The sequence below is a fragment of the Nannospalax galili genome, unplaced genomic scaffold (genome assembly GCF_000622305.1).
Source record: "Nannospalax galili isolate Female #2095 unplaced genomic scaffold, S.galili_v1.0 scaffold451, whole genome shotgun sequence".
NCBI lineage: Eukaryota > Metazoa > Chordata > Mammalia > Rodentia > Spalacidae > Nannospalax > Nannospalax galili.
The window spans coordinates 1,636,313-1,649,448 of record NW_008331662.1 but is presented as its reverse complement, the minus strand read 5'-3'; the positions used below and the strand labels follow the sequence as shown (position 1 = coordinate 1,649,448).

At 36.6% G+C, this 13,136-nt stretch overlaps 1 protein-coding gene and 1 pseudogene across 1 annotated transcript in view; both read left to right on the top strand.

Moving 5' to 3' along the window:
- Positions 1-13,136, top strand: part of Hfm1 (helicase for meiosis 1) — a 128,759-nt gene that overhangs the window by 101,773 nt on the left and 13,850 nt on the right. The window contains exons 25-27 of the mRNA XM_008826844.1: positions 428-574; positions 11,107-11,187; positions 11,580-11,695. Of these exons, the coding sequence (XP_008825066.1) occupies positions 428-574; positions 11,107-11,187; positions 11,580-11,695 (344 nt within the window). The remainder of the gene's footprint in view (positions 1-427; positions 575-11,106; positions 11,188-11,579; positions 11,696-13,136) is intronic.
- Positions 3,923-4,866, top strand: LOC103728845 (annotated as a pseudogene).

Genomic DNA, 13,136 nt, shown 5'->3' with positions numbered 1-13,136 from the left:
GTTCAGAGGGGGGAATGTTGGAGGGGAGGGAGTGGGCATGGATTTGATCAAAACACCTTATATGCATGTATGAAATTAATAAAGTTTTTGTGAAAATTAAAAAAAAAAACTTTAAAGCCAAAAAAAAAAAAGAAAGAAAAAAAGAAAGTATGGAACAGATAGAATATTTCAGAATTTGTTTTTTCATTTATAGATATTTTGTTTTCCCAGATAGTTAAATTTCAATTATAGAAACATTTTTATTTTAATACTTTTTATCATGATAGATGTATACAGTTTCATTTGTCATATTTTGTAAACTTTTCAAGATGTTTTACTTTCCTGGACTTCTTAGCTTTAGTGCTAACATAATATAAGAGATTAAAAATAGTCTCTATATAGACAATATGACTTTAATAAGCATTTGTATACATTTTTCTCTTTCCAGTTGGTCTTGATATTCAGCAGAAATTTGCAGTCTTTTATTTAGGACCCAAGTGGTTTGGAAACCAAACAGTTATACAAAGAAAATCAGAAACAGAGATTTCCCATTCTAAATACTCAGATAGATCTACTATAGCAGGATCCAGTAAAGGTAAATAGCTGTATTAATTTCTGTTTTCTACTAAAGCATCATTGTGGCCAGGGAGGAGTGTCACTGTAGTACTGCTTCACTTAAATCATTGGTACTCTGAAGTTACATATTTAGGTTTCAGGCATTAATAATGTATTGTGTTAATAATATATAGTAGAAATTCTCTCTTACGGCTAACATTTTCCAAATTGAGATGATAGTTGGGCAACAAATGATTTGATAAGGTTTTTTTTATGCATTAACCCCTTTCATACACATTTCATTCTTTGGGCCATTGTGAAGGGATAATGTATGGTTATAAGGCAGATTAGAATGAAAGTGGACTTAAATTTTTATCAATGAAATTTTCAAATATATACAGATATGGACAGAAATGTATAATGATTTCTTAGGGAAATAGCTGATACTGTGTGCCCAATACCTTGTTTCAATTTTCTCCTTTTATATTTTGAAGCAAATTCCAAATATCACATCATTGCGTTGTAAATGTTGCTTTATAAATTTGTAAATGATAAAAAATTAAAGCTATATCTTATACATAAAAATTAATGTCATCCAATACTGAGTCATTGTTAAGATTACTGACTCATAAATGTAATATATACCATCTTGATATCATCTAGGTGTACCAAATTGGCTCTGAGTCCTTTTGACTTGTCTCTAGCCATTTCAATAACTAGCTTCCTTGCTAAGCAAGATGATATGCTATTCTAGGCATATCTTGTATATTTCCACATTCAGATTGTAGTCAACCTTTTCTCTAAGGAAGCTTGATACTTCTTAATGATAGTAGTTCTTCGTCACTGTCTGTGTCTTGAAGGTGCTCACTACTACTGAGTTACTATTCTTGGAATTTTCTCTGTACAAGTTTAGGACATATATGATATGCTTTATTTTGAAAGATAAAAAGCATCATATATATTATACTTATCTGTATATCTTTAAAAGGCTCAGAAGTTTGTCAGCAACTCAAAAATGAAAAATTGTACCAATTTCCCATCATTTAGCACACTGTATATACTGTAACCAATCTGAGAATACCAACACTACCCTTAACATGATTATTGAAATTTAAGGTGTATGTTTTTTTAAATCTAGATGTGTTGGTTGCAGGCTTATAATCCTATCACTTGGGAGGCAGGAGCAGGAGAATTACTGTAAATTTGAGGCCAGCCTGTGTTGCATAATGAATTTTTATTATTTTATGTGTAGAAATGTTTTGCCTACATGTATGTAAGTGCACCATATGCATACAGTACTTGTGGAGGTCAGAAGAGGGCATCAGATCTCCTGGAACTGGAGTTAAGGACAAGGGTTAGCCACCATGTAGGTGCTAGAACTGAACCCAGGTCCTCTGTAAGAGCAGCCAGTGCTCTAATCACTGAGCCCTCTCTCCAGCCCCATGCAGTAAAATTCTAAGTCAAACATAGACATCTATTAGCTCTCTCAGAAAGATTTCTGTAGCAGCCATGGCTAGCTTTCTGAAGCTCAATATCTAAGCCAAGATTCTCATTGTGGTTCTGGACACCTGGAAGTCTCCCCAGACAAATTCAAGGAAGCTGTGAAAGTGGCCATTCATGTTGGCTATCATCACGTTTGAAAATGTGTAAACAAGCAAACAAAATATAAGAACTGAACATTTAGGGGCTGGAGAGATAGCTCAGCAGTTAAGAGCACTGCTGCTCTTGCAGAAGACCCAGGTTCAGTTCCCAGCACCCACATGGTGGCTAACAACTCTCTGTAACTCCAGTTCCAGGGGATTCAGTGCCTTCTTCTGACCTCTGTGGGCACTATACTACATGGTACACTTACATATGTGCAGGTAATGCACTCATACACATCAAATAAAAATAAAAATAATACATAAAATATTTTAAAATATTAAAGAAGAAAAAAAATCCAGATGTATTGTTGGCTCATGCCTTTAACCCCAGAAGTCAGAAGGTTGAGGCAAGATGATCTCAGAGAGTTTGAGACCAGCCTGGGCTCTGGACTATATGGTGAAATTCTGCCTCTGTCTCAAAAAACAAAAACAAAATGAAAACATGGATTAGCAAGTATCTCTGTAGTAGGATATAGAGTCCTTTGGGTCTATGCCCATGAGTGGTATAGCTCAATCATATGGTAGATTTATGTCTATTTTTATTTTGAGGAATCTCCACACTGATTTCCATAGTGGTTTCACCAGTTTGCACTTCTACCAACTGTGAATAAGTGTTCTATTTTCCCCACATTCACACCAGTATTTGATGTCTTTTTTTTTTTTTCGTCTTAGTCATTCTTACTATGATAAGATTTCCATAGTGGTTTCACCAGTTTGCACTTCTACCATCTGTGAATAAGTGTTCTATTTTCCCCACATTCACACCAGCATTTGATGTCTTTTTTTTTTTTTCGTCTTAGTCATTCTTACTATGATAAGATAAAATCTCAAAGAGTTTTAATTTTCATTTTTCTTGATGGCTGAGAATGTTGAACATTTTAAAAAATGGTTCTCAGCATTTTTATTTCTTCTTTTGTGAACTTTCTGTTTAGAAACTTTCTTTCATTTTTTAATTGGGTGGTTTGTTTTTTTGATGTTTCATATTTTTGAGTTCTTTGTATATTCTAGACACTAACTCTCTACCAGATGTGTAGCTGGTAGATACTTTTCCCCATTCTGTTGGCTGCATCTTCACTTGATTGATGGTGCCCTTTGCTATACAGAAGCATTTTAGTTTCATGAAGTTCCATTTGTCAGTTGTTAACTGGGTATGGTGGCATACAGGAGGCAGAGGCAGGTAGAGCTCTGTGAGTTCAAGGCTAGCCTGGTCTACACAGTGAGTTCCATGCCAGCTGGGGCTACAGTGAGACCCTGTCTCAAAAAGACCAAAGAAAAACTAAAAAAAATTTTGAAAAACAAATAAAAACAGTAGGAAAAGGGGGAAACTACAAACTAGAGGACACCTATGCTCCAACAGATGCATAAAACACAATAAAGAAACTAAAATAGTATGAGACAGCATTCTACTAGGACACCCCTGCAAGCTGAGGGCTTCTCAATACCAGAAAAGAAAGATGCAGAGATAAAGATCAATGACTAAAGGACTCAAATAAATAGATAAGGAATTTAATCCAAGATCTAGACAAGAAAGTTATAAAACCAATTCAAGACCTAGACAAGAAAGTTTCCAAAGTGGATGAAATAATCAAAACATGGAAGGGAAAATTTAAAATAAAGAGGAAAATGCAGCAAGGAAATTAAGAGGCTTTTTAAAAAAAACTCTAGAAATGAAGCATCAATCAAATTAAAAAACAAAACAGAAACCATCAGCAGCAGACAAGGCCAAACAAGAACAAATTTCAGGGATGGAAGATAAGGTTAAGATAATAATACATACTGGTATAAATAAATGAACATGACCAAAACTTCCAAGAAGTATTGTATACATTCATGAGATCAAAGAATCCATGGGATAAAAGAAAGAACTAATATAAAGTCAGATGACTTAGATGACCCATTTAATGAAATTATAGCTGAGAATTTCCCAAACCTATAGAAATGACATCTAAACACAGGAAACATTTAAAAATCCACAAATAGATATGACCATGACTAGAGAGAAACCTTTTCATGATATAGCATAGTCATGTTAAAAATACAAAACAACTCCTCAGAACCTGAATCTACTAAAAGAACAAGATGATTGAAATGCATCCCACTTAGTGGGGAGTGGTAGAGACCTATCTAGAGTCTCCTGGAACAAGAATGTTCTCTAATACCCCAACCCCCATCTTCCATAGGATGAGAGTCATTCAGAATGGGTGTCTATGTCCACTTCTTCCCCAACAGCAGCAATCCTATCATCATCTCCTGTAGCTGGAACAGGCTGGTCAGTGTCTGGAATCTGGCTAGGTGCAAGCTGAAGATAAATCACATTGGCCACACAGGCTTTCTGAACACAATGATTGCCTCTCTGGATGGAGCCCCCTGTGTTTCTGGAGGCAAGGATGGCCAGGCTATGCTGTGAGTTTTCAATGAAGGCAAGCATTTCTATATACTCGACTTTGCCCTGTGCTTCAGCCCCAACCACTCCTGGCTCTCTGCTGCCACAGGCCCCAGTATCAAGATCTGGGATTTGGAGGGCAAGATCATTGTGGATGAACCGAAGCAAGAATTTGTCAGCACCAGCAGCAAAGCAGAGCCACCCCAGTATACTTCTCTGGCCTGGTCTGCTGATGGCCAGACTCTGTTTGCTGGCTACACAGAAAACCTGGTACGAGTGTGGCAGGTAGCTATTGGCACCCGCTAAAAGTTTATGGCAGAGTTTTGGAAATAAAAATGACTTTCTTGGGGCTGGAGAGATGGCTTAGAGGTTAAGAACAGTGGCTGTTCTTGCAGAAGACCCAGGTTTGAATCCCAGCACCCGCATGGCGGCTAACAACTGTCCGTAACTCCAGTTCCAGGGGATCCAACAGCCTTTTCTGTGGCTGCGGGCATTTGCACAGCATGGGTGCACTTACCTATATGCAGGCAATACATGCATTCACATGAAAAAAAAAAGTTTAAAAAAATGACTTTCTGAAAAAAGAATACAAAGAAACAATTTTAAAAGCTGTAAGGGAAAAAATAATTCACATACTGGCAAAAACATTAGAATAACATTAGATCTGTCACCAACAACCCTAAATGCCAAACCAGGAAGGCATGGAAGGATACATTTCAAGCCCTGAAAGTAAGTAACTGTCAACAAAGATTGCTATGCCCAGTAAAGTTATTTTTTAAAATTTATGGATAAATATTTCAAGAAAAGCACATTAAGGCAATTCATGCCAACTAGGGCAGAAGTGCAGAAAATTCTTAAAGGAATAGTATATACAGATGAAGAAGAAAGACAATTTCACCCACCAAAACACAGGAAAAAGTGTGTTTCATCAGACCAACAGATGAACAAAGGAGAACTGGGAAGGAATTGTCATGTCAAACACAGCAAATCAGTAAACATTCAATATTACCAGGAGAGAAAAAAAAAGAGCTGCCAGCAAACCAACTAACCAGAACAACCACCAACAAAATCATCAGTAATAGCAAGCCTTTCTCAGTAATAATCTTGAATGAGAATGGCCTTTACTTACCAATTAAAAGACAGACTCACTAGATTTTGAAAAAATAAGATCCGACTATCTATTGCCTCTAAGAAACTCACCTAACTTGAAAAGACAACCAAAAATTGAGAGTCAAAGCTTAGAAATCAACTTACCACACAAATAGAAGCCACAAACAAACTGACATAGTGATTCTCATATCTGATAAAGTAGACTTTAAACCAAAACTACTCAAAGGAACAAAGAAGGCCATTATATTAATCAATTCATAAATATTGTGAAAATTGGGGCATCCAATTTCATAAAACAAACAGCAAAATGCATAAAAGGCCACATAGTTCCCAACACAATAATAGAAGTCTTTAAAACCCCCAATCTCATATTGAAATATGTCTTCCAAAGTAAAAATCATCAAGGAAACTTCGAAAGTAAATTATACACTGGGTGTAGTGGTACACACCCTTAATTCCAGCACTCAGGAGGCAGAGGCAGGCAAATCTCTGTGAGACTGAGTCCTACCTGTTCTCTATAGTGAGTTCTAGGCCAGGTGGAGCTATAAGGAGATCCTGTTGCAAAACAAAAAAACAAAAAACGGTAAATTATACCATTGATCAACTGGATTTAACAGATATCTACAGAAATATTCCATCCAATAGATAGAGCATACAGTTCTCATTCCTGACAAGATTTTTGAACCTGGCCTTGAATGTGGTGAACCCCCAGAATCTCTATTAGGCTTGCAGATCCTGACTAGGTTTTGCTAAGGGGAGCAAATGTGTGTATGCAGTCATTGTGCACCATCTTGTGGCAAAGTTTCAAAATGCATGTTTTTAGAAATCAGATTAAGAGACACACACGCCAGTCTGGCTGGGGTAAGATGAAATCTTAAAGTGGTTTTAATTTGCAATCTTTTTTAAGGGAGTGATGCTAGACAGGATCATGAGCCTCCAGTGATAAACTCACAAAGGGACATTTGGGTACACAAACAAACATAGGTCAATAGGCCTTAACATATATGACAAAATACTTGAAGTCCTGTGGGTGGGCTCTGGGGGGTACAGAGAGGGAAGAGGGGGCTAAATATGATTAAGATGTATGAAATCCACAAAAATTCAATAAAATATATTTAAAAAGAAATTGGTATAGACACAATTGCTTATGTCAAAAAGAACAATTTATAAGGGAGTTCCTCCTAGTCTTCTCATCCCCCAAATAAGAACTAACACAGCTAATATAACTCAAGAGACAGAATGGTTGAAAGATAAGGCTCTGGAAGTAGATTTCAGAAATTAAAGGCTCCAATTTTCCACTAACTGAATCCATAGTTTGTATACTCAACATCTGAATGAGTTTTTCACATGTGAAGTAATAATATAATAGGAATACCTTATAGGCAGATGACCAAGCATGACCAGCTATTTAAGGAAAATGTGGAATATGTAAATTTTCAAAAGCAAAAAAAAGTGGATGAAAGAGCAACATAATTCCATAAAGTAGTAAAACTTAATATGAAAATAATGATCTCCAAGACATTAAACATGAAATTGCAACAATAAAATGTAATAATAAGAGTAATGAAAAGAACAAGAATTGGTACAATGAAGTAAAATCTATGTCTGGAAACACACTGGAGATAAAGTTAGTAGAGTCTAGATTTAAGCAAAAAGCTAAAAGAAACAACAGGGACAATCTAGGAACCTAGTATCTGACTAACAAGTGTTCTAGAAAAAATAAAATTCAGAAGAAAAATAGAGAAAATTTTCTAGACCTGAAGTGGGACATAAATCCGCACTCAAAAAAGAACATATACTGTTAATTAAGATGAATGGAAGAAGATTACTAACAAGGCATCACTGTAGCATTTCAAAAAGTCATGAATGTTCCCAATGAATAAAAATCATGCTGCTGGGTATAGTGGTGCACACCTTTAATCCCAGCACTCGGGAAGCAGAGGCAGGCAGAACTCTGTGAGTTCAAGGCCAGCCTGGTCTACATAGTGCGTCCCAGGCCAGCTGGGACTACAGGGATTACAGGGATACCATGTCTCAAAAAGACCAAAAAAAGGAAAAAAAAAAAAAGCCTTCTTGTAGTGGTTTTTATCAGCAATACTGGATATTATCAGAGACTATAAAATTCTAGGGAATAAATGATTCTTCAATTTTGTCTTCTAAATCCAACTAAACTCTTGAATAAATGCTAAAATAAAGTTCAAAAGTTCAGAAAGTTGCTTAAAAACAAGGACCAGTAAAACAAGGGAGTTAACCAGGAAAGAAAAAGTCAAAGAATCCAGTTACGGTGGGTTTATCTCAAGAGCTTTATGAAAGGAAGTTTCAGGGTGGCATCAATAGGACAGGCTTCCATTGCATTAGAAGGAAGAGAGGATTCATGTAGAAGTTATCTAGGGGAAGAGACGTTTCCTCTTCTTTCATCACTGGAATATTGAATAGACTTTCAGGTAGGACTGGAGAGGTGGCTGTATAGTTAAGAGCACTTGCTGCTTAAACATGAGAACTGGAGTTCAGATCCCTGCACCAATTTCAGGTGGCTCATGTCTATAACTCCAAGGGATCCAACTCCCTGTTTTTGTCTCCATGGGCACCTGCACACACATGTGTGCAGACACTCACATATTCATTCATACACACACAGGCATAAGTAAAAAAATATTTTTTAAAACGCAAAGAAACAAAGAAGGAAACAAGATAGATATTACTAGGCAAAAAGGAAAGAAATAAAACTTTAAGGAAAGCAATATGTTGCCCAATAAAGAAAAGCACTCCATTTAATTCTGCATAAAAATATTTTTACCTTCTATTTGCCTCAAATTAGCTAATTTTTTCTAACCCTACTACCATCACCACTATTTTTGATACTTTTTTTATTTTGGAAATAGATTTTTTTTTAACAGTAATCATTTGTATTAGCCAGAAGATGGGGATGTTCCATTATTTTAGTGGTTCTTGAGCATTCTTGTCTCTAGTTCAAAAGTAATTACATGGCAATCTTATCTTCCACTCGCGGTCTTAGAGTGGCCTTATCTGAGTATTGTTTATATTCTCAAAGTGATGTTCAATTGAGACTGCTGTGGTTTAACTGTCTACTTTCAGATACCAGGAATTTACTGTTGTTATTATTATTTGTTATTCTATGAGTACCTATGTTTGATGGGTAATCTTCACTGTGAATTTGACTGGATTTGCAGACACCTAGGAAATGCATTTCTGGATGTAGCTATGAGAGTGTTTCCAGAGAGGTTTAACTTAGAGGGAAGATCTACCCCAAATGTGGGTGGCACCATCCCATGGGCTGGGGTCCTGAACTAAATAAAACAGGAAAAATGAGAAAGCCATCTGAGCACCAACATTCATCTCTCTCTGCTTTCTGACTATGGATGCAATGTGATCAGATGCTCCATGTTCCTGTAGCCACAACTAGAGCCACTCTCACAATCATGTCTTCCCTACCATGATAGACCTCACCCTCAGATGGTAACACAAAATGCCTTCTTTCCTTAAGTTGTTTTTGTCAGGTATTTTAAAATGATTTATTTTTATTATTATGCATATGTGTGTGGGTATGTGCACATGCATTCAGGTGCCTGCAGAAGCCAGAGACAACAGATTCCCCAGAAGCTGGAGTTACATGTGGTTGTGAGCTGTCCAGTATGGGTGCTGGGAACTCAACTCAGTTCTTGTAGAAGAGATGTGCATGTTCTTAACTGCTGAGCCATCTCTCCAGCCCTTTGCCAGGTATTTTGTCACAGCCAAAAGACAACTAATATACTCTGTCCGATTTTGTTATGGTGACAAAAACCTGAAACAATTTAAAAGAGAAAGGATTTATTTGAGTTCACAGTTTCAGAGCTTTTGGTCTATGCTGGATGGCTCCATTGTTTATGGGCCTGTGGTGAGGCATCACATATGGTAAAAGGGTATGGTAGGCCTGCATATCTTAGGGCAACTAGAAACAGAAAGAGACAGGTAGGAACCAGGGATGAGCTAAATCCTTGAAGGCATTCTTTCAGTGGCCTTTTAGAACCAGGCCCTACCTCCCAGCACCTCCCCATAATGACATAATTTATGAATCCATTGATGAATTAGTTCACTGATGAAGGCAAGAGCCCTCATTGATCAGTTGCCTCTCAATGATTGTATCAGGGATCAGGTCTTCAATACATGAGCTTTGTGGGGAAGGTATTTCATATATAAACCGTAACAGTACTTAACGTATTGACCCGCTCATTTCTCAAAGAGACCAAATACTTGCCTTGTGTAGTGAGCATCCATTTATTCCAAGCCGGTACAGATATATTGTCAGTGTCTAGATGTACTGTGACTTGAAAAAACTTGGTTGAATAATGACACTAAAATGAAAAGGCCAAAAGTGTTTGTAAAGGTCTTTAAACCTGTCCAACATTTCTAGGTCACTTAAAATTTGTGTTCTAGCAAAGATAAGCTGGTGTTAGTTTCTATAATCTGTGGTTTGCTGCCTTTGAGTATTGTGCCCTCTATCTGTCAAGGCCTGACTGGACTAGAGTAACTTCAAGGCCAGCTTAGGCAACTTAATGAGATTCTCAAAATAAAAAGTAGAAAAAATACACAGGACCCTAGGTTCAATCCCTAGTACTATAAGTAACAAAACAACAGAAAAGACACACACACATAATAAATGAATAAATTACATATTTGGATACATTAATTATAGTTTAGAGAAGCCAGGATGGAAGCAATCTTTCCTTTCTTTGAATTCTTAGAGTAAATTTGTATGTCCCTAAAGCATTTTTTACAATATTTACTAATATGTAGGATAGCTTATCTACTAACTAGTTCAGGTGCCATCAAAATGTCATAAAATTTGCTTGTTTCCAGTTCCCAGACTTAAGTATAAAAGTTTTAAATCCCCACCTTCATTCTTACCTTCTTAAAGACAAAACTTATTACTAGTATTCTACATTTGGCTCTGTTTATATTAGAGAAGTTGAAAGAAGCTACAGGTGGCCAGATGCTCTGTGTGAAAAGTTGGGATGGGACTAGTGGTGAGACAGGGACTGTTGTAAGAAACATAATTTTTTAAAATTTTTTATTTATTATTTTTATTTTATGTGTATGTGTGTATTGCCTGCATGTAGGTAAGTGCACCCGTGTCATGCAATGCCCGCAGAGATCAGAAGAGACTGTTGGATTCCCTGGGACTGGAGTTACAGACAGCTGTTAGCTGCCATGTGGGTGCTGGGATTTGAACCCCAGTCTTCTGCAAGAACAACCAGTATTCTTAACCACTGAGCCATTTCTCCAGCCCCAGAAACATCATTTTAAATTGTATAGGTTAGCATTTGATAAAACTTGAAAGTCACAATCCCTCCTAAGGGAAAACAAAGTGGATTCAAGTTATTCGTATTAAATTTATAATAGTAGGTAATAACAAATGGATTTTTTATGTTAATTTAGGAACAGCTGCCTGCAAAAAACCTGGGAACAGAGAATGCAATCATCATTGTAAAAATAAACATACGTGTGGACATGACTGCTGTGAGTTCTGGGAAATAAGTTTATTTCAGGCATTCGAAATTAAAAGGTCTTGGATGAATAATAATAATGATATCCTAATTATATATGTTGTTTATCTCACTCAACTTATAACTCTCCAAATAGTTTTCCTTCTTTTGGGGAACAGCATGAAATAAAGTAAATGTTATATTTGAAAATTTGAGGAAATTTAGGGGTTTTTGGTGATATCTAAAACGTAATAATGTAAAGAATCTAAGATTTCACCAGCCATATTGTTGCACATTTATAATCTAGCACTTGGGAGGCTAAGGTGAGAAGATCGTGAGTTGAAGGAGAGTCTGGGCTACATTGCAAAACCCTGTCTTAAAAAAAAAATAACAGCAACAGAAAAGAATCTAAAATTTATTTGACAGGTAAAATTGGAGTTGCACAAAAGTCAGAAATTAAAGAGTCAGCAATGTCTTCATACTTATCTGACCTAAGAAGCAGAAATGCTGTTTCAACTCTTCCTCCAGTTAAACGTCTCAAGGTTAGTTTTAATAACATGGATCCTTTGTCCTGCAATTAAATGAGTGCAGATGTCATTTGTTCTGTGCATCAATTAGGTTGATATCCATAGCATACTTTAAAATTATTTACGAGCTTGACTATGATCATTATTTCTGATCAATCTATAAATCTGCTTTCAGAACATAGACAGCCCTTCCTTCCTTCATTAGTCTGTTATTATTTAAGCCAGAGAAGTTGGAAAAAAAGAGCATGAGGCTGACTTGGTCCAGCAGCAGCGGGACTAGACATTCTTGCTCTTTCTTGACTGAGCTGGACTGGGCTGGAAATTCTGAAGTTGATTGGAGTCTTGTGTCTAGATGTACTAAGCAAGGGCTTTTCTTCCAAGTGATGAATAAATTAGTTTCTATTGGTTTAGTCACTAGTAGAGTTTTCCTAAGCCCAAGTCGTCATATCCTAGGAAAGCCTTTTCATGGGACTTTTATACAATGATCACCACATTCTCTGAGAAAATAATTTGTAATGGTTTGAGTTTTCCCTCCCTCCTTTCCTCTCTTCCTTCCTTCATTCCTACTTTTCTTCCATGTTCTTCCTTTTTTCTTTCCAAATCTTCTTTAAGCATCAAGAATTGCTAAGGTATAATGATAAGTAAGAGATTTAGTCCCGATCCTCATAGAATTTATAGTTGAGTCCAGGATACAAATAAGCAAATAGGCTTTTTCAATATAGTGTGATGGGTAATTCTGTGACAGAAATTAAAGATACCTTGGTTTAGATAGAAAGTGCTCTCAGTCCATATTTGATGGGCCTGGAAAGGGTCCTAATAGACATGATTGAGACATAAAGGATAAGCCAAGTGTAGAAGGATTGGGCACCAGAATAGTGGTAGGAACCAATAGCATAATAGTCCAGGTAAGACTATCCAGAGGTCTGGAAAATGTGGTAGTGGAGAGATCTTTAGAGTAGCTGAAGTAACACAGTATGTCTGGAGGTCAATTTTAAGCTGTGAGAGATGAGACTGAAGACATTTTTGTTTAAAGATTTATGTTTCATCCTCAAAATGTTGAAGGATTGAAGGGCTTTAATCAGTGACCTGATAACAGAGTTGAATTTATAAAGAATATTCTGGCTGCAAGGAAAAGAAGGGGCTAGAAGATGAAAAATAGGGACATCAGGACAGTGACAGTAAGCAATGGAGAGAAGTGACTGGGAGTTAAATATTTTTCAGGGATAGGATCTACTATGTTGTCACTTCATTGGTTGTCAGGGATGATGTAGAAGGAGTAGTCAAAATTGATGCCCACCTTTCTGGCTTGAGCAACTGGGAGAAAAACTAGGTCTCTCTAGGACAAGAACAATAAAGGGAAGCAAATTGGGAAAATAGAGGCAAAATTGATTCAATTTAAGAAATATTAGAATTTAGGGCTGTAAATGGTAAAGTGCTTGCCTGGCATATGTAAGAC